The sequence below is a fragment of the Misgurnus anguillicaudatus genome, chromosome 3 (genome assembly GCF_027580225.2).
Source record: "Misgurnus anguillicaudatus chromosome 3, ASM2758022v2, whole genome shotgun sequence".
NCBI lineage: Eukaryota > Metazoa > Chordata > Actinopteri > Cypriniformes > Cobitidae > Misgurnus > Misgurnus anguillicaudatus.
Genome location: NC_073339.2, coordinates 26,208,641 through 26,236,316, shown reverse-complemented (window position 1 = coordinate 26,236,316; position 27,676 = coordinate 26,208,641). Strand labels below are relative to the sequence as shown.

At 40.7% G+C, this 27,676-nt stretch overlaps 1 protein-coding gene across 1 annotated transcript in view; it reads left to right on the top strand.

The window, feature by feature from the left end:
* The window catches only part of prkx (protein kinase X-linked), a 377,186-nt gene that overhangs the window by 174,618 nt on the left and 174,892 nt on the right, over positions 1 to 27,676 (top strand). Inside the window, exon 4 of the mRNA XM_073863571.1 lies at positions 8,306 to 8,425. Within this exon, the coding sequence (XP_073719672.1) occupies positions 8,306 to 8,425 (120 nt within the window). The remainder of the gene's footprint in view (positions 1 to 8,305; positions 8,426 to 27,676) is intronic.

Sequence of the window (27,676 nt, the reverse complement as noted above, 5' to 3'; positions counted from 1 at the left end):
TACTAGACCCTTAGTGCAGCCTTTGACACAGATCACACTATCTTACTCCATAGACTAGAAAACTATGTTGGCATCAGTGGTCAGGCATTAGCCTGGTTAAGATCATATCTAACCAACCACTATTATGTTATGTAAATAAGGAAGAGTCATATCACTCCCCAGTTAAATACGGCATACCGCAGGGATCAGTTCTAGGTCCTATCCTGTTCTCGTTATATATCTTCACCTTCCTAAAATAATAACAATTTTTTGACAAAAATGATTTTTTTTTGCATAAGTCATCTCCTCATGATCCTGGCCACATCTGGTAAAATCGCCCACATCCTCATTTGAACAGATCATGCTATTCTACCCCTGTAGTATAATCGCCTAAGTCAAGAGCATGACTTAGGCTGTTTTATTTTGGCAATTTTACAAGCTTTTCTAAATGGCAGCTAGGGCTGCACAACTTATCGGAAAAAGAATCATGATCTCGATTCATACATAAATGTGATCTTCAGTCTAAATGACAGCGATTCACTTGCAGATACAGTATTTCCCTGTATTCAGATGCTGCATTCACGTATTTACATTACAATCCAAGATGCTGTAATATCAGTCAAACTTGCTAACACACACACTCATACAGGTTAAAACCAAACCATATTCATTCACCAATCAGACCCGATCGTTTCTCTCCTCTCTCATTTCATTTGCAGCTTTTCGCTGTCACTCGTGTGACGTATAACAAGGCGGCAGACCTAAACACAGTCGTTTACTTGGTGGATTTGGAGCGGCAATTTTCACAAAACAGAGAGAATAAACTAGCGTCATTGTGGAAAATCCTGGTGGCGACGGAGAAAGTGACGATTCAACAACATTGGTTTCGAAAGAAGGCAAGGAAATTAGTTACCTCCGGACGCTTCTAAATCGGAATGCTGCAGCCTCTGGAGGTCGCATCTGCAGGCTGCATATGTCATCAAGCCTGGTTCATTCGAGTTAACGGAGCATTACATTCGGAAGTCATAAACATACTACAACAATTTATAATTAACTAAAAATAGTAGTCAACTTTATAACGTTAATTGTAAATATTCTGAAATTATGATGCACTGCTTAGAAATGCGACCTACATAGGCTGCAGCCTTTAGATTGAGAAACGGACTCTATGTCACTGCCACAAGTTCCAAATTAGAAAGGGTTTTAGCACAAGGGGAACATTGTAACATATCTGTGTTTCTCTCTGATGCCTCAAAAAAGAATAGTCTTTTAAAGGTTAAGTGTTACACTAAATACAGGTGCTATTTTACAGCTAACAAATTTTACAGTTTTTCTTAATTGCTAAAACACAATTTCTGAAACCTTGCTCATTTTTCTGAAAACATTAAACACAAAACCTCATCTTCAAACACATTATTTGCAAAACCTCTGAGTTCTCTTGCAAAAGGAAACTTTCGCCCCAAAACAGTTTTACCTGTGTGCAAAATTAAACACTGTTCTCAAAACAGTTTTACCTGTGTGCAAAATTAAACACTAGTCTCAAAACAGTTTTACCTGTGTTCAAAATCAAACACTGTTCTCAAAACAGTTTTACCTGTGTGTAAAATCAAACACTGCTCTCAAAACAGTTTTACCTGTGTTCAAAATCAAACACTGCTCTCAATTCATAAACAAAGTGATCAAAATGATATACACTATCAAACAGTGAGTAAACACTACACCAAAAAATAGAAAACACATGGTTCAAAACATATAGTTCTCAGTCTAACTTTCATTGTTTTGGACAAATTGCAAATGTTTTGATACAATCAAGCAGATAATTATGTACAAATGTCTGCTGTTTGCATTTTCAATTTAATTTTCATGAAAATACATTATTCTGGTTTCTGTTGAATAGTCTTACACCTCAAAACATTTAGGAATTAGTTCATCGTGCATAGCATGAAATTGTTGACCATATGTGTCATAATCTGTTATGTAAGCATAAAGCATGTTTTCTGTTTTTTTTTTTTTGTAAATGTGAACTGAATTGATAAATTCCTGTCAAGTGAATCCTGAAATTTGTTGTCATTTTTTGAAATTTTTTATTTTTACTGTCATTTTTTTTCAAAATCACAATTTGTTTACAGAAAAAAAGGTGAACATGTAAATTCATCCACAGTTTACATAAAAACAACTAACACATAATTGTGTACACTTGACAACATGGCAACATTTTGACTGTCTTGTTCATGAACAATGACACACAGACTTGCCATTTTGATGGAACTGACATGTTCACTAATGTAAAAATTTACTTTTCACCCCTAGTTTTACAGTACTGTACCCTGCATTTCACAAACTTGTCTTTTGTTTCTGTGATACTGTAAAACTGTAAAGCACTCAGTACTGTTAACAAAAGGAAAGCACAATGTTCAGAGCCATACAATTTGTTCATTGTACAGTATACAGCCTAAAATGCACTGTACTCCAGTATACAACAGTGAACTGGCTTATATTGGTTGTATCACATCATTTGAACAGGTTAAATCAATTTTGAGGGGTTGTGTTTAATCAATGACATGTGTGATGACATTTGTAATTGATTGTTGCCGCTTGTGTTTAGCAGTATGCATGACATGTGCATTTGAGTGCAGATTGTGTTTTGAGAATGAGTATGTGTTTGGAGTTTTGCTAAAAAGTCTAATTGAGATCTGCAAATTGTGTTTTATGATGTGAAATGGTTTAAGGTATTGACAACAGACTGCACAATTTGATAAATGAGTTCAGGCAACTGAGAACTTTGTTCAGCCAATCGGTTTTAGTGTTTTAGCAATTGAGAAAAACTGTAAATTACTCTTAATTTTAAGGGGCTTAAAAAAAGAGACTTTTAACACACTTTATTATAACTGAAAGTCCTGTAGCAAATTGATTTAAGTTAAGTGTTTTTGTAAAAAAAAAGAAAGAGATAATCGTGTGAGAGAATCGGGATCTCATTTCCCATGGAGAAAAATTGTGATTCACATTTTAGCATGAATCGTGCAGTCCTAATGGCAGCTGCATCAAGAAGAACACAAATCTACTCAACCTCTGGAGTTAGTTCCATTTATTTGTGTTTTCTGAGAAACCTGAAAAATTAGTTTTTAGGCAATTTTTTAGGCAATTATTTTAGGAATGTGACAATATGTTACCTCTAGGAGACATTATCAGGAAACATAAGTTTCCACTGCTAAGCAGATGATACACAGCTTTACATCTCCTCAAATCCTAACGAAGCCCACCAGTTTTCTAAGCTAAAAGACTGTATTAGGGATATTAGCGTGATATTATTTCTCGATGCTGGGTTCGCGATACGATACACATCACAGGGTTTTTATTTTTTAGCAAATTTAAACAATAAACTGTTATTTAAATTTCAAATTAATTTTCATAATAATTACAATTTCAGTAACGTTGTTGTTGTACATAAAACTTAATAAAGAATTTTAACATTTTAAGGCTTAACTGAACCTTCTGTACTCCAAGTCTGTCACTGAAAAAAGGGGAATTTTACATAAAATTAGCATAAAACATAAAATTAGACATAGCAGGGGCGTTGTTAGACATAAAGCTCTACTGGGGCACAGGACCCCTATTTTTTCTGACTTTTTTGAAAGCCTAACAAACACTTCTATTCAATGTCCTTTGGTTAACCCACTATTCCTACATGTATTTAAATATATTTAAGTATCATGTTCATTATACTTAACATGAACATTGTTAACATGTTTGGAGGCATAAAGGTTTGTAAATAGTGACAACATATTTTCTTGCACATTTGCATTTTATATTATACAATGATAACAATGATCAATAACTTATTTTTACAAGAATATTTTTTGTCCTACAACTAGTGAACTAAACATTAATTTCATATTTGTCCTCAGCATTTGAAATATCCTGGCTACGGCCTTGAAAACAAATGTGTTAGCTTCCTGTTACTATAGCTTATTTTATTTATGTAATGCAGGGCTAATAATAATAATAATTTGTTACATTTATATAGCGCTTTTCTGCAGACCTCAAAGCGCTTTACATATAAATGGGGGAATCTCCTCCTAAACGAGACAGACACAGAAAATAAAATGTAACAGAGAACAGCATTTATTATGTGCAGTGTATTGTGGTTGAATGAGGCAGAGAGCTGCAGATGGCTCATAGACAGCAAAGAGTAAAACGAAAAAGAAATGGCTCCATCTTAGTTGTGTGGTGTTGTTAAATTAAGCTCTTTACTTTGAAGATACCACATGCTGACTGTACAGTCTGTTATGTAGCTGATGTTTTTTGTTCGCACCACTTGGGTTTAAATCCGTTTCTGTGATTTTAAAAATAATGTTTTACTGCGTTTTCAGCATTCAGAAGGTGATTTGCATTGAGTATTTATGGTTAAAAATGGGCATTTACAGGGCAGGACATGAGGCTGGTTCACATATGCACCCTTGCAAGTGATCTGTGATTTATAAAGGAAACATTGCATACTGGTGTGTGTACGCATGGAGCAGGCCAGTGGTCATTGTTTTTGTTACGTTTATTATTATTATTATCCGAAATGAATCGCATTTTTGAGGGCCTTAACATGCTCGAAAACTCATAAAACGTTGCACAGGTGTCAGAAGTGGCGAAAATTTACAAGTGTAAATAATATTTTACTGTGTTTTCAACTAAAACATATTTACCACAATTTAATTTTAGCGTGTTGTGGATATTTCTGAGGCTTTTTGTGAAATTGTGACAGAATGAAACAGTTAAGTCTTAATAAATGTCATTTACATGAACAAATCAAATATTCGTTTTTTACTAGATCAAATATTCAAATATAATATTTTTGAAAAATGCCCATCCCTATAGAAGGCAGGTAATCTTTCAGCATCAAGCCTCCTTGACTTCCACTGCCATCAAAGCAGTATTATGAGTATATCAACAGTAGTATGGCATAAAGAGATAATGTACAGTATATTGAAAAGAGAGATGGACCCAGCACTAAATCCTGAGGTACCCTGGTTGGCTTTGATGATGTAGACATTATTTCCTATCAAGAAACCTTTGAAGTATCTGTCCAGCAGGTGGGCTAAATATTAGTATTATGGTGGTGCTCTTGTTTCCTTCCTTAAAGTTCTCTGGAGATATGTACATGTTTACTAGTGAAATATACTTGAATTTCACATCACAGTTTCTGCCAATCTCATGTTAATCTTTAGTACTTATAGAGTAGTAATGCATCCTTCATATCTCTGAAGATGCTTTAGATTATCAGATTTAGTTTTATTTTTTCCCAAATTACGTTTTATTTGTTCTCAAATTTAGTGTTTTTCTTTTTCATTTTTCTGGATTGTAATTTTAATGGTTAATTCAATTTCAGTAATCAAAAAGCATATTTTAAAAACATTAAAACAAAGACAATTTAACAACAGTTTATTGACAGTTTTATTTAAAAGTACATACAGGCCGATGTATTTTGCTGTCACAGGAACCGTAATGTACTACAACTTTGCTACTGACAAGCAACCAAATGCTAGTTTTTTTTCTTTCAATCAAGCATCTGTATTAAATATAAACATATTAGTTATGAAATTGTTTGTCAACAATCTATGATTTAATATGCTGTTGCATTTTTAGAATTTGTTGAGAATTGAGTGTGTAGTACAGGAGTCTCTTACCTAAATTTTTAGGGGTCAAGCCCAGAATGGGCGAAGACCCCTATTGTATTTGTTAGTTTTCTTCTTATTATTATTCTAATAATTCTTCTTCTTCCGCCATTGCAGTCTATGGCAGTTCATAGAAGTGTACGTAGGAAAGTTATGAAATTTGGCACACTGATAAAGGACAGTCCAATGTGTCCCCGCAGCAAATTTGGAGTCTCTATCTCTAACCCGCTAGCGCCACCAACAGTCCAAATTTGCACTTATGTTTTTGCTTTTAAAGTGCCCATCTTATGACTGCTTTTCCACAAGTTATATAGGTATATGAGTTCCATAAAGCATGTTTCAAAAATGGTTTGCTCAAAACAGCTTGTAGTAAAAGATTGTTACCCATCTCTAGGAGCCTCTGTTTCAAAGCAGTTCAGATTGTGCCGTTTTGAGACAGTCATTACATATTAATGAGTTGCTGCTCCTTTGATCACGCCCCACTACTAACGTCATGTGCCCGTGCGCGTGCTCAGTGGTATCGTGAGCAGTACAGACCATACTGTGTTATTTGTATATATTATTATTAACGATTTATGTTGCCAACAGACAAATCATGCAGAAAAGTATCACTAATAAGTACACTACAGGAGAAGAAACTCATGACACACAATGATTCCAGAGTAAATTGTGATGTAACGTTAGCAGTCTCAACAATAAACTCATTTTCCCTGGACAATACTAACATATTCCCGTTATAAACATTTTCAAACACATTATTTTTGCAAATTACAGAAATTAAGACTCGGTAGGGGATGTATACTGCTTGTGGACCGCGTGCTAATTGCTAGAAGCTAGCAGGAGCTCCGGACCGTACAGTTATTAGAGGCTCGGGGGTTAACTTAGCCTCGTCAGAAAAGCCGGTGCGTAAGGCCCGGTCTCGGTTAGTTTGGCAAAAAAAATTTAGCTCTAGCATCATAAATGTAGTATTTTGTTATAGAAGATGACAACATGCAAAATATAACGTGACTTCTTACCTTTTGTGTTTGATACAAAGATCGCGAATCGAATCCAGTCTGTTTCAGATGTGTGAATGATCCATGAAAGTCCAGTAAAATACAATACAAATAAAAAATACATCCATTTTTGTCCACAAATGCGTATAATCCGTAGGAGCTACATAGTCTGTTGTTTACATCAGATTTCGCATGAAGGTCTTATCGCCTACAATCTGATGACTATTTGCGTCGTAACACACTGTATATAAGATTACTCCGGGTTCCAATAACCACGCTTTAAAACTTTGTTTTTAAAAGTAGGCGGAAGTATAATCCATAATATCCAAATAGCGCTGTTATTTCAGTGAGACATGATAACAGCAGGGTATCAGCGAGCGAAGTGACTGACTGTTCTGTGCTCTCTCTAGCTCCCTGGTGGGTGGGGACCTGCGAGTGGGGTGGTGGGCGGGAAAATTCAAACTGAATGTGACGAAACGGTTTGTGACGTCACAACGGAGCTGAGTTTGAACTCGCGCAATCTGAGACTCAAGGCAGAGGACATTCAGAAACGTGTATCTCACTCAAAACAGCATGGATGGATTTTTTTCCAAGTTTGTATGCGTGTGGGAGCATCAGAGACACAAAATAACACCCCAAAACCCAGAAAAAGTGAGTTTTTCATAATATGGGCACTTTAACTTCTGATCCACGATTAGATTGGACCCTAAGACATCATTTTCCGTCATGAAAATTCCGCCATTTTGAATTATTCGTAAAACCTACTTTTTCGAACTCGTCCTAGAGCTTTTGTCCGATTGCCATGAAAATCGGTATGTATCATCTAGAGCAGGGGTGCCCAACCCTGCTCCTGGAGGGCTACCGTCCTGCAGACTTCAGTTCCAACCAGCTCCAACACACCTGTCTGTAATTATCAAGCAACCCTAAACACCTTGATTAGCTGCTTCAGCTGTGTTTGATTGGGGTTGGAGCTAAAATCTGCAGGACGGTAGCCCTCCGGGAACAGGATTGGGCACCCCTGATCTAGAGACACTCATGGGAAAAAGTTATCAAAAGAATTTCTATACACCAATCCGTTGTCGTATACCGCCTTAACGAATTTTACGTAGAGCGCAAAAAAACTGATTTTTGGCTGTATCTTCGTCAAACTTAGGCCTATTGACATGACACTTGGTACTTGTGATGACAGACAATTTTGTCATTGCGCCACCTACTGGTTTTGAGATAGAATATGGTATTTTTTGCCTAAAACTACTGCAACAACACATCTAAAACCATGAGTTATCATGGATTATTCCTTTCATGGCTTTGACTGGTGGATGTCAGTTTATTCTCTAGCAATCAATGAGAGTACCTTATCAATCGTTTTTGCAATAGCTTTTTCTGTGCATTAGAACATTGTAGAGACAAGGGGATGGTCACTTTTGACTCATTTAACTGGTTGTAACATGTTGTGACCCATGTTTTGCCACTGCAAACACCACTCACATGTCCTTCAGTGCTTTAATGTTTCATGATTGTCAATAACAGAAGGAAGATTACAGTAGACAAGAACATAAATTATTTTTGTTGATTTACTTTTAATTTTAATTTCTGATAATATCAGATTTATGTGATATATATTTTCTTTCTCTGCTTCTTTTACTGATTATTTTTCTATTTCTTTAGGACATGGACGTTGTGTGGTACCCCTGAGTATTTGGCTCCAGAAGTGATTCAGAGTAAAGGTCATGGTCAAGCAGTGGACTGGTGGGCGCTGGGTGTGCTAATTTTTGAAATGCTAGCAGGGTAAGACAACACTATCAATTTCTAATAATCATTTTAAGAAGTCATATTTTTCTTTCATGTCAAATATAGTTCTTTCTGCCCTATTACAGTTTTTCTCGGTTGCTTAAACAGATTTCTTGAAAATATGCCTCATATTCTCAAAACAGTAAACACAATATCACAACGTCTCACCCAATTCCCCAAACATCCTATTTTCAGGTCAAAATGAAGCTCTACACTCGAAACCATTCACTCTTACTGAAAAACCAACATTTTCCCTCAGGCAACACACACAAGCTTTCAAAAACCCACACACAACAACATAGTATTACACACTGGTGCAATAAATTCAAAACAATATATCCAAAACAAGCTATGTTGCTTATGGTTCTCCCGCTCAAAAACCTTTTCACATGACCAAAAAAGACACAATCAGTGTATGCATTAGCACATTTTTATTCATTCATGTGATACACAGCACAACTGTAAAACATTTTTTATTATTATGTTGGCTTGAGAAAGCCAACATACTGTTGTTGCACTTAAACTTATTAGGGCCCGAGCACACCGGGGTGTGAGGACCCTATTGTTCTTCAAGGAGTTATTAGGGCCCGAGCACCGAGGAGCAGGCCAGAATGGCCTGCACCGAAAGGTGCGAAGCCCTATTGTTTTTGCTCGGATTATTATTAGGGCCCGAGCACCGAGGAGCAGGCCAGAATGGCCTGCACCGAAAGGTGCGAAGCCCTATTGGTTTTGCTCGAATTTATTAGGGCCCGAGCACCGAGGAGCAGGCCAGAATGGCCTGCACCGAAAGGTGCGAAGCCCTATTGGTTTTGCTCGGATTATTATTTTTATTATTATTATTATTATTTTATTTTTATTATTTTTTTTTTTAACACTTTTGAACATTTTGGGGGCCTTAACATACTCGAAAACTCTTGAAATTTGGCACACACGTCAGAGTCGTCCGTCATCGCCGAAAGCCAAAGGCTGGAACACGGGCGTGGCAGGGGGGCTCTGTAGCGCCCCCTGTAATGCAAAAACAAACAGTAGTGCACAGATCGGGCAAAAATGTACGCACATGTATGAAAGTTGGTACACATATAGATCTCATCGACCCGAACAACTTTCGCCCTCTAACATTTAAGTTCCGCCCAACAGGAAGTCGGCCATTTTGGATTGTTTAAAAAATGCATGCGGTGAACTTTTGAATACTCCTCCGAGGGGATACATGGGATTGACTCCAAACGTGGTGATCATGATGTCAAGACATTGGACTTGCTAAATTGCGAAGGGATTTTTGATATCTCGAACGGTTCTGTCATGGCGAGGCGACAAACTTATGGCGAAATCAGAGAAACAGGAATTGTCTAATATCTAAGGCAAAAAATGTCTTATTGTAATGACATGCGGGGTGTTTGTTCGTCTGAAGATTCCGATCGCATCGATATGCCTATTGTGACTCCCGGTTATAGCGCCACCACCAGGCGCCAGGAAGTGTGTCAGTCACAAAGGTGGATTTTTTTGACAGTTCCATCCGATGTTCTTTTAAATACTCCTTCTAGGATTTTCATGCGATTGACGCCAAAAGTGGTCAACATGATGCTGAGACATTGTAGATGATATATTGCGAAGGAATTTTTGACATCTCGAACGCTGTTCCCATGGCAACGCGTCAAACTTTACTTTTATTTCAGGCATATTTAAGGCTCTTGGCCTGCTTAGATTAACTTTAAATTTGGCACACACATCAGAGTTGTCGGCTGTTAAGTGTTGACAAAAAGGTCAGATAAAGGCATGTCTATTTAGTGGCTCACTAGCGCCCCCGATTGTCTAAAATGTGGGGTTTCTTTTACCTACAGTACCTAAATAGGTCAGTAGCAACATGAAATACTCCACAGATATTTACCCACTTGATGCACTTGCCCACCGTGCATCGTTTTCCTCGAAGGCACCGTGTAGCGGTACATAAACGTGCGAGGGCCCGCCATCGCTGCTTGCAGCTATATTTATTATTATTTTTTTATTTTTATTTATTTTTATTTTTTTCAACACTTTTGGACTTTTTAGGTGCCTTATCATACTCGAAAACTCTTGAAATTTGGCACAGACGTCAGAGTCGTCCGTCATCGCAGAAATCCAAAGGCTGGAACACGGGCGTGGCACGGGGGCTCTGTAGCGCCCCCTGTAATGCAAAAAAACCCATTGATGCACAGATCGTGCAAACATGTACGCACATGTACGAGAGTTGGTACGCATATAGATCTCATCGACCCGAACAACTTTCGCCCTCTAACATTTAAGCTCCGCCCAACAGGAAGTCAGCTATTTTGGATCGTTTAAAAAATGCATGCGGTGAACTTTTGAATACTCCTCCTAGAGGAATCATGCGATTGACACCAAAAGTAGTGAACATGATGTCGAGACATTGGACTTGCTAAATTGCGAAGGGATTTTTGATATCTCGAACGGTTCTGCCATGGCAAGCCGACAAAGTTGTGGCGAAATCAGAGAAACAGGAAGTGTCTAATATCTAAGGCAAAAAATGTCTTATTGTAGTGACACGCGGGGTGTTTGTTCATCTGAAGATTCCGATCGCATCGATGTGCCTATTGTGACTCCCGGGTATAGCGCCACCAGCAGGCGCCAGGAAGTGTGTCAGTCACAAAGCTGGATTTTTTTTAAAGTTCCATGCAATGTTCTTTTAAATACTCCTCCTAGGATTTTCATATGATTGACACCAAAAGTGGTCACCATGATGCCGAGACATTGTAGATGATAAATTGCGAAGGGATTTTTGATATCTCAAACGGTATTCCCATGGCAACGCGTCAAACTTTACTTTCATTTTAAAGGCATATTTAAGCCTTTCAGTTTTATACAGTTAACTTTTAAATACTCCTTCTAGGATTTTCATGCGATTGACACGAGAAGTGGTCAACATGATCCCGAGACATTGTAGATGATAAATTGCGAAGGGATTTTTGATATCTCAAACGCTGTTCCCATGGCAACCTGTCAAACTTTACTTTCATTTAAAAGGCATATTTAAGCCTTTCAGTTGCATACAGTTAACTTTTAAATACTCCTTCTAGGATTTTCATGCGATTGACACGAGAAGTGGTCAACATGATGCCGAGACATTGTAGATGATAAATTGCGAAAGAATTTTTGATATCTCGAACGCTGTTCCCATGGCAATGCATCAAACTTTACTTTCATTTTTACACATATTTAAGGCTGACAGTTACATGCTGTGAACCTTTAAATACTCCTCGTATGGGATTCATGCGATTGACACCAAAAGTGGTCAACATGATGCCGAGACATTGTAGATGATAAATTGCGAAGGAATTTTTGACATCTCGAACGCTGTTTCCATGGCAAGGCGTCAAACTTTACTTTAATTTCAGGCATGTTTAAGGCTCTTGGCGTGCTTAGTTGAACTTTAAATTTGGCACACACATCAGAGTTTTCGGCTGTTAAGTGTTGACAAAAAGGTCAGATAAAGGCGTGTCTCTTAAAGGGAAATTCCGCCCTAAAACGGAATTTAGGGTGTTTTTTCGTTGTTAACGAGTCAAACTTTCATTTAAAAGCATATTTATGACTGAAGAGCAACATTTAAGATATTTAAGATGTTCGTTTTCTGGTAAACTGGCCTTTGAATGGGAGTGAATAGGGCACGTCGCATGAGCGCACAAAATCTCTATTTTTACAACACTAAGAAGGCTCGACACAACGTGATACTTTACTCGAAGTATCACGTGGGTCTCTACACATGAACGCGAGCATTGAGAACATTGTTTGTGTACACAGATTTTAGTAAAAGCGAAAAGTTTGGAACAACTTACCGTGCTGTTAAACTGCGTCCCGCCGCCATATTGCCAGTCATGAGCAATCGATCTCAGAATGCGACATAAGGAGGAAGGAGAGTAAAGATGGATAGCTCCTAAAGCATAGTTCCATATAAATGCACGGATAATTTGTTGTTTTGTCTCAAGTGAAAAACAATATTGACCCTGTAGTTGAAAAAGTAGCGTCCTATGGAGTCCATTCAATCGCATTCTGAAATCGATTGCTCATGACTGGCAATATGGCGGCGGGACGCAGTTTAACAGCACGGTAAGTTGTTCCAAACTTTTCGCTTTTACTAAAATCTGTGTACACAAACAATGTTCTCAATGCTCGCGTTCATGTGTAGAGACCCACGTGATACTTCGAGTAAAGTATCACGTTGTGTCGAGCCTTCTTAGTGTTGTAAAAATAGAGATTTTGTGCACTCATGCGACATGCCCTATTCACTCCCATTCAAAGGCCAGTTTACCAGAAAACGAACATCTTAAATATCTTAAATGTTGCTCTTCAGTCATAAATATGCTTTTAAATGAAAGTTTGACTCGTTAACAACGAAAAAACACCCTAAATTCCGTTTTAGGGCGGAATTTCCCTTTAAGTGGCTCACTAGTGCCCCTGTTTGTCTAAAATGTGGGGTTTCTTTTACCTACAGTCCCCAAATGGCTCAGAAACAACATTAAATAGCCCACTGATATTTTACCCACTTGATGCCCTTGCCCACCGTGCATCGTTTTCTCGGACGCACCGTGTAGCGGTAAAAAAACGTGCGAGGGCCCGCCATTGCTGCTTGCAGCTATATTTTTTATTATTTTTTTTTCTTATTTTTTTCAACACTTTTGGACTTTTTGGGGGCCTTAACATACTCGAAAACTCTTGAAATTTGGCACAGACATCAGAGTCGTCCGTGATCGCCAAAAGCCAAAGGCTGGAACACGGGCGTGGCACGGCGGCTCTGTAGCGCCCCCTGTAATGCAGAAACAAACAGGAGTGCGCAGATCGGGCAAACATGTAATTCAATTCAATTCAATTCAATTTTATTTATATAGCGCTTTTCACAATACTCAATTGTTTCAAAGCAGCTTTACATTAATAGAAGCAGTAAAAGCACAGAAAAACGACAGATAGCATAACATAATACACAATAGCATAAGCAGTCAAATTTGCTGCGGCTATGACGCGACATTATGAGCGAGCATATTACTAATGTAACGTCGAGAAGACGAAGCTAAGTTAAGCCCAAGCAGGCTACCTCCCCGGGGTAAAAAACCCCCTAGGAGAAAAAAAACAAAAACCCCGGGTTGTTTAGCCGAGGAAATAAAAATAAAAGTCCTAGGAGGGAAAAACCCTTGGGAGATATACATGTATATACACACATATTAACGGATAAGGAGCTTAAGCGGAGATTAAGCAGAGATTAAGCAGAGATTAAGCGGATATTAAGCGGGTCCTGCCGGTGGTTGTTGGTCAGGCATCAGCTGGGCATCACATTGAAGGACGACCAGTAGATCAGAGGTGTGCCGACTTCCACATCCACCGGAACTGGGTCTGTTTGTCCCATTGTCCTCAGGGTCAATGGGAGCCAGGGACGAGACAGGGAGAGAAAAACAAAATCATATTAGCGTAGGGGCCGTTCACATGTAATGCAAGTGTCACACAGTGATGTGGTTGAATCAGCTTAGTTTCAGACAGACTAACTATTGCGGCATAATTATATTATCCACAGTTGAGGATTTTGCAAATTGGGGGCCCACTGCGACGGTATATATGGTAACTAAGGGTCACCTTCTGATTTTTAAGAGAAAATGAAACCTGTCGACCCGTTTGACTAAGGCCTGTAACCCCACTGTCGTCGTTAATGCAGGTTCAGTGGCAAACGGGTCTATATTGCATACTATTTACAAGATCACGAAAAAACGCCAACATCGCAACCTGACCATACGTGTCAACCCGTTTGACTAAGGCTGGAGGCCCCACTGTCGTCGTTAATGCAGGTTCAGTGGCAAACGGGTCTGTATGGCATACTATTCACAAGACACAAGAAAGCGCCAAAATCGCAACCCGACCATACGTGCCAACCCGTTTGACTAAGGCCGGAAGCCCCACTGTCGTCGTTAATGCAGGTTCAGTGGCAAACGGGTCTGTATGGCATACTATTCGCAATAGAAAGAAAGCGCCAAAATCACAACCCAACCATACGTGCCAACCCGTTTGACTAAGGCCAAAAGCCCCACTGTCGTCGTTAATGCAGGTTCAGTGGCAAACGGGTTTGTATGGCATACTATTCACAAGAACACGAAAGTTCCAAAATCGCAATCCGACAATAGGTTAAGATAAGATTTTTATTTATTTATTTGGTTGATCTGTGTTATGACCGCGAGTGCTTTGTTCCGTACAGATAACTATTTCGAGTTAAGTACTTTTACTAGACAAATTATGCGAATGCTTTGTTGAAGAGAAAAGTTTTAAGTCTAGATTTAAAATTATCGACTGTGTCTGATTCTCGGACATCGGTTGGTAAATCATTCCAGAGTTTAGGGGCTAAGTAGGAAAATGACCTTCCACTTTTAGACACTTTTGAAAGTCTGGGGATAATCAAGAGACCAGAATTTTGCGACCGTAGTGTGCGTGATGGATTGTATTCTGATAGTAATTCTCTAAGATATGAGGGTGCTAGGCCATTTAAAGCTTTGTAGGTGATTAGTGATATTTTAAATTGTATGCGATATTTAACTGGTAGCCAGTGTAAAGATGCCAGAATTGGGCTTATGTGGTCATACTTTTTAGATCGAGTAAGTACCCTTGCGGAAGCGTTTTGAACTAGCTGAAGCTTGTTTACTTGATTTGCATGGCATCCCCCGAGTAGCGAGTTACAATAGTCTATTCTAGAGGTCATAAAAGCATGGATAAGCTTCTCTGCGTCAGATGTAGACAGTATATGGCGTATTTTCGAGATATTTCTAAGATGGAAGAATGCTGTGCGGCAGACGTTGGCGATATGACTATCGAAGGATAAGTTGCTGTCGAACATCACACCTAAGTTCCTAACCGTGGAAGATGGCACCACAGTGCAGCCATCTATGTGCAACTTGTAATCTGACATATTATGTTTGTAGCGATTCGGTTCAATAATAAGTATCTCTGTCTTATTGGAGTTCAGCTTAAGAAAGTTATGTGCCATCCAGTCACTAACATCGCTAAGGCAGTCTGTTAGCTTAGAAAACGCGTGTGTTTCGCTGGGATGTGAGGAGATGTAAAGCTGGGTATCATCCGCATAGCAGTGAAAACTTATGTTATGTTTCCTGATAATGTCTCCTAGAGGTAACATGTATAACGAGAACAGGATAGGACCTAAAACCGATCCCTGCGTTACACCGTATTTAACCAGGGAGTGATATGACTCTTCCTCGTTTACATAAACAAAGTGATAGCGATTGGTTAGATACGATCTAAACCAGGCTAGCGCCTGACCACTGATACCAACATAGTTTTCTAGTCTATTGAGTAAGATTGTATGATCTATTGTGTCAAAGGCTGCACTAAGGTCTAATAATATAAGAATTGAGATTTCACCACGATCGGATGTTAATAGGAGGTCGTTTGTAACTCTAAGCAACGCTGTCTCTGTGCTATGGTGGGGCCTGAATCCTGATTGGAACTTTTCATATGTACTATTATTTGTCAAGAATGTGCGTAACTGGCTTGCCACTACCTTTTCTAATATTTTCGAAAGAAAAGGGAGATTTGAGATTGGTCTAAAGTTATTAAGCTCTCCCTGATCAAGCTGCGGTTTTTTAATCAGCGGTTTAATAACTGCTAGTTTGAAAGCTGTTGGAACGTATCCTATTTCTAGCGATGAGTTAAAGATATTTAGAACCGGGGTTGACACTACAGGGAATACCTCTTTAAGCAGTTTTGTGGGAACGGGGTCTAATATACAGGATGATGATTTGGATGATGTAACTAGTCTAGAGAGCTCATCTATTGTAGTAGGTTTAAATGAATCAAGATGTTCGTATGGTAGTCTAGTGTTAAGTGAACTAACGGGTTGAGTGGTGGCTGCCTGGGTAGCTACGATGTTTTCCCTTATAGCCGTAATTTTGTTAGAAAAGAAGTTCATGAAGTCGTTACTATTGTGTTGAAGTTTACTATTGGTTTCTGTTTGTTCTTTATTTCTAGTCAGTTTTGCAACCGTGCTGAAGAGGAAACGAGGGTTATTATGATTCTCATTTATAAGCTTGCTAAGATAGGTAGATCTGGCGGTTTTAATAGCCTGTCTGTATTGTTTAACACTCTCTTTCCATGCTGCACGCCATACCTCTAACTTTGTGCTTCTATAATTTCTTTCCATTTTCCTAGTTGCCTTTTTGAGTGCTGCGGTGTGATGATCATACCATGGAGCTGGCGGTTTTTCTTTGATTCTCTTTTTTCGAATGGGAGCAACGGCATCCAATGTGTTAGAACAGACATTGTTTAGGTTTTCTATTACAATATCTAGATCGTCAGAGTTATCTGCTACATGTTTAATTTGGGACAGGTCTGGAAGAGTGCTAATAAATCTATCTTTAGTGGTGGAAATTATTGTTCTGGCTAATCTGTAGCATGTTGTGGATTGACTGATCCTATCTAGAAGTACAGTGTATGACACAAGGTAATGGTCAGAAACTGCATCACTCTGAGGTGATATTTTGATGTCATTAATATTGAGCCCGAGTGACAGAATTAAGTCTAATGTGTGCTTACGAGTATGCGTTGGCCCTGTCACGTTTTGTCTAATATTGAGAGAATTTAGAACATCCATAAATGCACGTCCTAGTGCATCTTTTGGGTTATCCACATGAATATTAAAATCACCAACGATAAGAGCTTTATCTACAGTGACTACAAGCTCAGACAGGAAATCTGCTATTTCTTTAAGGAAATCTGCATGGTGGCCCGGAGGTCTATAGATTGTAGCTAAGGCAAAAGAGAGCTGTTTGTGGTTACGATCGGTTATTTCCATATTTAACAACATTAGTTCGAATGATTTAAATTTTACTTCAGATTTTTGGTTTACTTTAAAAATTTTGTTGTATATTGTAGCTACACCACCCCCTCTCCCCTTTAATCGAGGTTCGTGTTTATAATAATAGTCTTGTGGGGTGGATTCGTTTAAACTAATGTAGTCGTCTGCTTTAAGCCAGGTTTCTGTTAAACAGAGTGCATCTAAGTTTTGGTCTGTAACTATTTCATTGACAATAGGTTCTTTATTGGTAAGCGATCTAATGTTAAGAAGGCCGAATTTTAACATTCGAGGTTCATCCGTTAAAGTATTGTTTTCTAATTTTATATTAATCAGATTTGTACCAGATGTGGCAAGCGGTGCTCTGTATTTATTTGTTCGGGGAACAGATACAGTTGAAATGTGTTGATATTCTGGTAAGATTGACTCGAAGTGCTGGGATATAAGTGATCTTGACATATCACGGCAGCTAACAGATGGACGGTTAAGCCGATCCGTCTGTTGTCTGACTTGTACCCTGGATAGTCAGACTGTATTCGAAGTAAGACTATTGGTCAGATTTATAGAGAGAATCGCCCTTCCTTCCTGAGATGGATGGAGGCCATCTCTCTTTAGCAGGTCAGGTCTCCCCCGAAAATGCTTCCAATTGTCTATAAACCCTACGTTATGCTGAGGGCACCATTTTGACATCCAGTCGTGAAGAGACAATAATCTACTGTAAGTTTCATCCCCCCGGTAGGCGGGGAGGGGACCAGAGCATATTACATTGTCTGACATTGTTTTAGCAATTTCACATATCTCTTTAATATTATCTTTGGTGATCTCCGACTGGCGGAGTCTGGTGTCATTCGTGCCGGCGTGAATAACAATTTTAGAAAACTTACGCTTAGCATTAGCCAGCACTTTAAGTTTTGATCTAATGTCTGAAGACCTGGCTCCCGGTATACAATCGACTATGGTGGCTGGTGCCTCAATGTTTGCGTTCCTAAGTATCGAATCTCCAATGACCAAGGCACTTTTAACAGACGTCTCAGTCGCTGTGTTGCTTAGAATATCGAACCTGTTTGAAATTACCAGGGGGATCTTGGGTGGGCACCGGAAACGACTTTGCCGCCTGACAGTCACCCAGTTAGTCGGCCCCCTTGACTCAGATGATGGAACCGAGCTATGTGTATTACGTTTAACACTAGGCGCACCCGAAACAGTGTTTGTAGCATTAGCGGTATTAGCGTTTGTAACATTAGCGGTATTAGCGTTTGTAGCATTAGCGGTATTAGCGTTTGTAGCATTAGCGGTATTAGCGTTTGTAGCATTAGCTGTATTAGCGTTTGTAGCATTAGCGTTTGTAGCATTAGCGGTATTAGCGTTTGTAGCATTAGCGGTATTGCTGTCATCAACTAGCGTTTGGATGCGCGCTTCTAGTTCTGCAATCTTCTCCGTCAGCCTTACTACTTCAATACACTTAGCACAAGTAAACCCCTCTGTGCTGATGGAAGAAGCTAAACTGTACATGTGGCAAGTAATGCAGGTTACAATAACAAGCGGAGTCTTACCGCTTTCATGTTGGGTGATGGCGTCTTCGGTCACCTGGACGCGGTCCGTGAAGCTACATCGCGAGGGAAGCTCACTCGCAGCACGCCCCGATCGCCTGCGGACGTCTGTAGCTAGTGTGATGTGAGGCAAGCTGAATCTGCGACGGCCGGGCAGCGGCTCCTCCACGGCTTCCCGATCGCTTTCATTCTGGGCGATGGCGTCTCCGTTCCCTCGAGCGCGGTCCGTGAAGCTGCACTGCGTAGGGTGTTCGCCTTTTGCACTTCTCGTCGCTTGTGGATGTCTGGAGCCTGGGTGAACTGGGCGCTGTACTTCGCGTAGGATCTGCGATAACCGGGTATCAACTGCTCCTCAGCTTCCCGCTCAGGTGAGGACAGGTCTGAATAGCATACAGTGGATGAGTCCGCCATTAGATCGGCAAAATGGTAACTAAAACCGGCACCTGTGATGCTAGCGGGCTATATGCTAACACTGGGTGTTTAGCAGTGATAAATCGTTTCACGTGGTAGTACTGCTCAATAGTCGTCACGGTAAAGTATTCTTGAGATAAACGAATATGTTATATTATATAAATAGGAACAAGGTAGTCAGAAAATAGGATTTGGATGATAAACTCGACGGAGCTCTGATGCACGACGCTCCAGTGGCGGAACTAGAATTTTTTTAAATGTGTGTACTTTCGTACACACATTTACGAAAGTTGGTACACATATAGATCTCATCGACCCGAACAACTTTCGCCCTCTAACATTTTAGCTCCGCCCAACAGGAAGTCCGCCATTTTGGATTGTTTAAAAAATGCATGCAGTGAACTTTTGAATACTCCTCCTAGGGGATTCATGCAAATGACACCAAACGTTGTGATCATGATGTCAAGACATCGGACTTGCTAAATTACGAAGGGATTTTTGATATCTCGAACGGTGCTGCCATGGCGAAGCGGTAAAGTCATGGCAAAATCAGAGAAACAGGAAGTGTCTAATATCAGAGGCAAAAAATGTCTTATTGTGATGCCATGCGGGGTGTTTGTTCGTCTGAAGATTCCGATCGCATTGATGCGCCTATTGTGACTCCCGGGTATAGCGCCACCACCAGGCGGCAGGAAGTGTGTCAGTTACAAAGCTGGATTTTTTTGACAGTTCCATGCAATGTTCTTTTAAATACTCCTTCTAGAAAAATCATGCAATTGACACCAAAAGTGGTCAACATGATGCCGAGGCATAGTAGATGATAAATTGCGAAGGGATTTTTGATATCTTAAACGCTGTTCCCATGGCAACGTGTCAAACTTTACTTTCATTTTAAAGGCATATTTAAGCCTTACAGTTGCATGCAGTGAACTTTTAAATACTCCTTCTAGGGAAATAATGTGATTGACTCCAGAAGTGGTCAACATGATGCTGAGACATTGTAGACGCTAAATTGCGAAGGAATTTTTGACATCTCGAACGTTGTTCCCATGGCAACGTGTCAAACTTTACATTTATTTCAGGCATATTTAAGGCTCTTGGCGTGCTTAGATTAACTTCAAATTTAGCACACACATCAGAGTTGTCAGCTGTCAAGTGTTGACAAAAACGTCAGATTAAGGCGTGTATATTTTGTGGCTCACTAACACCCCCGTTTGTCTAAAATGTGGGGTTTCTTTTACCTACAGTACCTAAATGGATCAGCAGCAACATGAAATAGTCCACTGATATTTACCCACTTGATGCACATGCCCACCCTGCATCATTTTCTCGGAGGCACCGTGTAGCGGTAAAATAACGTGCGAGGGCCCGCCATCGCTGCTTGCAGCTATATTTAGGGCCCGAGCACCGAGGAGCAGGCCAGAATGGCCTGCACCGTGGGTGCAAAGCCCTATTGTTTTTGCTTCGTTTATTATTAGGGCCTGAGCACCGAGGAGCAGGCCAGAATGGCCTGCACCGTGGGTGCAAAGCCCTATTGTTTTTGCTCCGTTTATTATTATTTTTAGGGCCCGAGCACCGAGGAGCAGGCCAGAATGGCCTGCACCGTGGGTGCAAAGCCCTATTGTTTTTGCTTGGTTTATTAGGGCCCGAGCACCGAGAAGCAGGCCAGAATGGCCTGCACCGTGGGTGCAAAGCCCTATTGTTTTTGCTCCGTTTATTATTAGGGCCCGAGCACCGAGGAGCAGGCCAGAATGGCCTGCACCGTGGGTGCAAAGCCCTATTGTTTTTGCTCCGTTTATTATTATTTTTCTTCTTCTTCTTCTTCTCCGAAATGGATCGCATTTTTGAGGGGCTTAACATACCCGAAAACTCATGAAAATTTGCACACACGTCACAAGTGGCGGAAATTTACATGTAGTATAGGTGTCAGAAGTGGGCGTGTAAAAATGGCTCGATAGCGCCACCTGCAAAATTTCAAGAGAACAGCCCCCCCACTATGAAAAACGTACAGATACGAAATTTGGTAGGGTCATCTATGACCCCAAGACCTTCAAAAAAGTCTATTGGAGCTTAGCTCTAAACCCCACAGGAAGTCAGCCATTTTGAATTTTCTCTGTCATTTTTTTACATTTCCAAGCGTCGTACTTTAACGAACTCCTCCTAGAGATTTTATCAGATCGTCATCATATTTGGTCAATCTCGTCTAAAGGCCTTTGCGATGTTAAATTGCGGAGCTTTTGACTTTTTGTTGGAGGGTGTGTCCGTGGCGGCCTCAAAAAGTTCAGCGTTTTCGCAATGAAACAGGAAGTTGTTATAACTAAGGCATACAATGTCCAATCTGCCATACACTTCACACGTTTGATAAGAGTCTTGGCCTGAACACATTTCAATGCCAATATTCAGCTTCAGTCATAGCGCCACCTAGAGGTAGCAGGAAATGCCATGTTTTAGACTGTGATTTACTGCACTTAGAGATTTAATTAAATCATCATCATATTTGGCCAAAATGATTTTAAGCACTTTGCGATATTAAATTGCGAAGATCTTGACTTTTCGTTGAAGGGCGTGTCCGTGGCAGCCTGGCAAAGTGTGATGTTTCACCATGAAACAAGAAGCTGTTGTAATTCAGGCATACATTGTTTGATCTGCTCCAGACTTCACACGTTTGATAAGGGTACCGGCCTGAACACATCAATATAACAATAATCAGGTACAGTCGTAGCGCCACCTGCTGCACACAGGTGGTGTGGCACATCAGTTTCCCTTTGAATATTCACCTATATTTACCCACTTTAATTCATACCCCCCTGGTTTACTGCTTTACTAATGCCATAGGGTAGCAGTGCACATGCGTGCGAGGGCCCTTCCATCGCTGCTTGCAGCTTTAATTAGGGCCCGAGCACCGAGGAGCAGGCCAGAATGGCCTGCACCGTGGGTGCAAAGCCCTATCGTTTTTGCTTCATTTATTATTAGGGTGCGAAGCCCTATTGTTTTTGCTCGAATTTATTATTATTAGGGCCCGAGCACCGAGGAGCAGGCCAGAATGGCCTGCACCGAAAGGTGCGAAGCCCTATTGTTTTTGCTCGGATTATTATTTTTATTATTATTATTATTATTATTATTATTTTTTTTTTTTACGTTTCGGGGCAATTTGGGGGCCTTAACATACTCAAAAACTCTTGAAATTTTGCACAGACATCAGAGTCGTCGGCCATCAGGTCCGGGCAAAGGCCGGACCACGGGCGTGGCAAGGGAGCTCTGTAGCGCCCCCTGTAATTCAAAAACAAACATTGGGCCACAGATCGGGCAAAAATGTACGCACATGTACGAGAGTTGGTACACATATAGAACTCATCGACCCGAACAACTTTTGACCTTAAACCTATTAGCTCCGCCCAACAGGAAGTCGGCCATTTTTGATTGTTTCAAAAACGCATGTGATGAACTTTTAAATACTCCTCCTAGGGGATTTATGCGATTGACACCAAACGCGGTGAACATGATGTCGAGACATTGTACTTGCTAAATTGCGAAGGGATTTTTGATATCTCGAACGGTTCTGCCATGGCGAAGCGACAAAGTCATGGCGAAATCAGAGAAACAGGAAGTGTCTAATATCTAAGGCAAAAAATGTCTTATTGTAATGATACGCAGGAAGTTTGTTCGTCTGAAGATTCCGAACGCATCAATGTGCCTATTGTGAGTCTCGGGTATAGCGCCACCACCAGGTGCCAGGAAGTGTGTCAGTCACAAAGGTGGATTTTTTTTGACAGTTCCATCCAATGTTCTTTTAAATACTCCTTCTAGGATTTTCATGCGATTGACACCAAAAGTGGTCAACATGATGCCGAGGCATAGTAGATGATAAATTGCGAAGGGATTTTTGATATCTCCAACGCTGTCCCCATGGCAACGCGTCAAATTTTACTTTAATTTTAGGCATGTTTAAGGCTCTTGGCGTGCTTAGATTAACCTAAAACTTGGCACACACATCAGAGTTGTCGACTGTCAAGTGTGCACAAAAAGGTCAGACATAGGCGTGTCTTAAGAGGCTCACCAGCGCCCCCGTTTGTCTAAAATGTGGGGTTTCTTTTACCTACAGTCCCCAAATGGGTCAATAACAACATGAAATAGCCCACTGATATTTACCCACTTGATGCACTTGCTCACCGTGCATCGTTTTCTCGGAGGCATCGTATAGCGGTAAAATAACGTGCAAGGGCCCGCCATCGCTGCTTGCAGCTATATATTTTTTTTTTATTTATTTATTTTTTCAACACTTGTGCTAATTTGGGAGCCTTAACATACTCGAAAAGTCTTGAAATTTGGCACACACGTCAGAGTCGCGTGCCACTAGGCTCATGCAAAGGCTGGAATACGGGCGTGGCAAGGGAGCTCTGTAGCGCCCCCTGTAATTCAAAAACAAACATTGGGGCACAGATCGGGCAAAAATGTACGCACATGTACGAGAGTTGGTACACATATAGATCTCATCGACCCAAACAACTTTCGCCCTCTAACATTTAAGCTCCGCCCAACAGGAAGTCGGCTATTTCGGATTGTTTAAAAAATGCATGCGGTGAACTTTTGAATACTCCTTCTAGGGGATTCATGGGATTGACACCAAACGTGGTGATCATGATGTCGAGACATTGTACTTGCTAAATTGCGAAGGGATTTTTGATATCTCGAACGGTTCTGCCATGGCGAAGCGACAAAGTCATGGCGAAATCAGAGAAACAGGAAGTGTCTAATATCTAAGGCAAAAAATGTCTTATTGTGATGACACGCGGGGTGTTTGTTCGTCTGAAGATTCCGATCGCATCGATGTGCCTATTGTGAGTCTCGGGTATAGCGCCACCACCAGGCGCCAGGAAGTGTGTCAGTCACAAAGGTGGATTTTTTTGACAGTTCCATCCGATGTTCTTTTAAATACTCCTTCTAGGATATTCATTCGATTGACACCAAAAGTGGTCAACATGATGCTGAGACATTGTAGATGATAAATTGCGAAGGGATTTTTGATATCTCGAATGCTGTTCCCATGGCAACGTGTCAAACTTTACTTTCATTTTAAAGGCATATTGAAGCCTTTCAGTTCCATGCAGTGAACTTTTAAATACTCCTTCTAGAATATTCATTCGATTGACACCAGAAGTGGTCAACATGATGCTGAGACATTGGAGATGCTAAATTGCGAAGGAATTTTTGACATCTCGAACGCTGTTCCCATGGCAACGCGTCAAACTTTACTTTTATTTAAGGCTTTTTTAAGGCTCTTGGCGTGTTTGGATTAACTTTAAATTTGGCACACACACCAGAGTTGTTGGCAGTTAAGTGTTGACAAAAAGGTCAGATAAAGGCGTGTCTATTTAGTGGCTGACTAGCCCCCCCCCCCTTTTGTCTAAAATGTGGGGTTTCTTTTACCTACAGTCCCCAAATGGGTCAGTAACAACATTAAATAGCCCACTGATATTTACTCACTTGAGGCCCTTGCCCACCGTGCATCGTTTTCTCGGACGCACCGTGTAGCGGAAAAATAACGTGCGAGGGCCCGCCATCGCTGCTTGCAGCTATATTTATTATTATTATTTTTCTTCTTCTTCTTCTTCTTCTTCTTCTTCTTCTTCTTCTTCTTCTTCTCCGAAATGGATTGCATTTTTGAGGGCCTAAACATACCCGAAAACTCATGAAAATTTGCACACGCGTCAGAAGTGGCGAAAATTTACATGTAGTATAGGCGTCAGAAGTGGGCGTGTAGAAATGGCTCGATAGCGCCACCTGCAAAATTTCAAGAGAACAGCCCCCCCACTACGAAAAATTTACAGATACGAAATTTGGTAGGATCATCTAGCACCCCAAGACCTACAAAAAAGTCTCTTGGAGCTAAGCTCTAAACCCCACAGGAAGTCGGCCATTTTGAATTTTCTGTGTTAAATTGCGGAGATCTTGACTTTTCGTTGGAGGGTGTGTCCGTGGCGGCCTGACAAAGTTCAGCATTTTCGCCATGAAACAGGAAGTTGTTATAACTCAGGCATTCAATGTCCAATCTGCCCCACGCTTCACATGTTTGATAAGAGTCTTGACCTGAACACATTTTAATGCCAATATTCAACTTCAGTCATAGCGCCACCTAGAGGTAGCAGGAAATGCCATGTTTTACGCTGTGATTTACTGCTCTTAGAGATTTAATCAAATCATCATCATATTTGGTCAGATTGATGTTAAGCCCTTTGCCATGATAAATTGCGAAGATCTTGACTTTTCGTTGAAGGGCGTGTCCATGGCAGCCTGGCAAAGTGTGATATTTCGCCATGAAACAGGAAGCTGTTGTAATTCAGGCATACATTGTCCGATCTGCCCTATACTTTACACTTTTGATAAGGGTCACGGCCTGAACACATCAATATAACAACAATCAGTTACAGTCACAGCGCCACCTGCTGCACACATGCGGTGTGGCACATCAAAGTTCCTTTAAATATCCACCTATATTTACCCATTTTAATTCAAATCCCCCTGGTTCACTGCTTTACTAATGCCATAGAGTGGCGGTGCACATGCGTGTGAGGGCCCTTCCATCGCTGCTTGCAGCTTTAATTAGGGCCCGAGCACCGAGGAGCAGGCCAGAATGGCCTGCACCGTGGGTGCAAAGCCCTATTGTTTTTGCTTCGTTTATTAGGGCCCGAGCACACCAGGGTGTGAGGACCCTATTGTTTTTGCTCCGTTTATTATTATTATTATTTTTCTTCTTCTTCTTCTTCTTCTTCTTCTTCTTCTTCTTCTTCTTCTTCTTCTTCTTCTTCTTCTTCTTCTTCTCCGAAATGGATCGCATTTTTGAGGGCCTAAACATACCCGAAAACTCATGAAAATTGGCACACGCGTCAGAAGTGGCGAAAATTTACATGTAGTATAGGCGTCAGAAGTGGGCGTGTAGAAATGGCTCGATAGCGCCACCTGCAAAATTTCAAGGGAACAGCCCCCCCCACTACGAAAAACGTAGAGATACGAAATTTGGTAGGATCATCTAGCACCCCAAGACCTACAAAAAAGTCTCTTGGAGCTAAGCTCTAAACCTCACACGAAGTCGGCCATTTTGAATTTTCTCTGTCATTTTTTGACATTTCCAAGCGTCGTACTTTAACGAACTCCTCCTAGCGATTTAATCCGATCATTATCATATTTGGTCAGTCTCATCTAAAGGCCTTTGCAATGCTAAATTGCGAAGATCTTGAGTTTTCGTTGGAGGGTGTGTCCGTGGCGGCCTGACAAAGTTCGGAATTTTCGCCATGAAACAGGAAGTTGTTATAACTAAGGCATACGATGTCAAATCTGCCCCACGCTTCACATGTTTGATAAGGGTCTTGACCTGAACACATTTCAATGCCAATATTCAGCTTCAGTCATAGCGCCACCTAGAGGCAGCAGGAAATGCCATGTTTTATGCTGTGATTTACTGCTCTTAGAGATTTCAATCAAATCATCATCATATTTGATCAGACTGATGTTAAGCCCTTTGCGGTGATAAATAGCGAAGATCTTGACTTTTCGTTGAAGGGCATGTACGTGGCAGCCTGGCAAAGTGTGATATTTCGCCATGAAATAGGAAGCTGTTGTAATTCAGGCATACATTATCCAATCTGCCCCCGACTTCATACGTTTGATAAGGGTCCCGGCCTGAACACGTCAATATAACAATAATCAGGTACAGTCATAGCGCCACCTGCTGCACAAAGGCGGTGTGGCACATCAATTTTCCTTTGAATATCCACCTATATTTACCCACTTTAATTCATATCCCTTTGGTTCACTGCTTTACTAATGCCATAGGGTAGCGGTGCACATGCGTGCGAGGGCCCTTCCATCGCTGCTTGCAGCTTTAATTAGGGCCCGAGCACCGAGGAGCAGGCCAGAATGGCCTGCACCGAAAGGTGCGAAGCCCTATTGTTTTTGCTCGGATTTATTATTATTATTTTTTTTTTTTTTTTTTTTGTTTTTTATTTTAACACTTTTGGGCATTTTGGATGCCTAAACATACTCGAAAACTCTTGAAATTTGGCACAGACGTCAAAGTCGTCCGTCATTGCGAACGGGCAAAGGCTGGAACACGGGCGTGGCAAAGGAGCTCTGTAGCGCCCCCTGTAATGCAAAAAAAAACATTGATGCACAGATCGTGCAAACATGTACGCACATGTACGAGAGTTGGTACGCATATAGATCTCATCGACCCGAACAACTTTCGCCCTCTAACATTTAAGCTCCGCCCAACAGGAAGTCAGCTATTTTGGATCGTTTAAAAAATGCATGCGTTGAACTTTTGAATACTCCTCCTAGAGGAATCATGCGATTGACACCAAAAGTGGTGAACATGATGTCGAGACATTGGACTTGCTAAATTGCGAAGGGATTTTTGATATCTCGAACGGTTCTGCCATGGCGAGCCGACAAAGTTGTGGC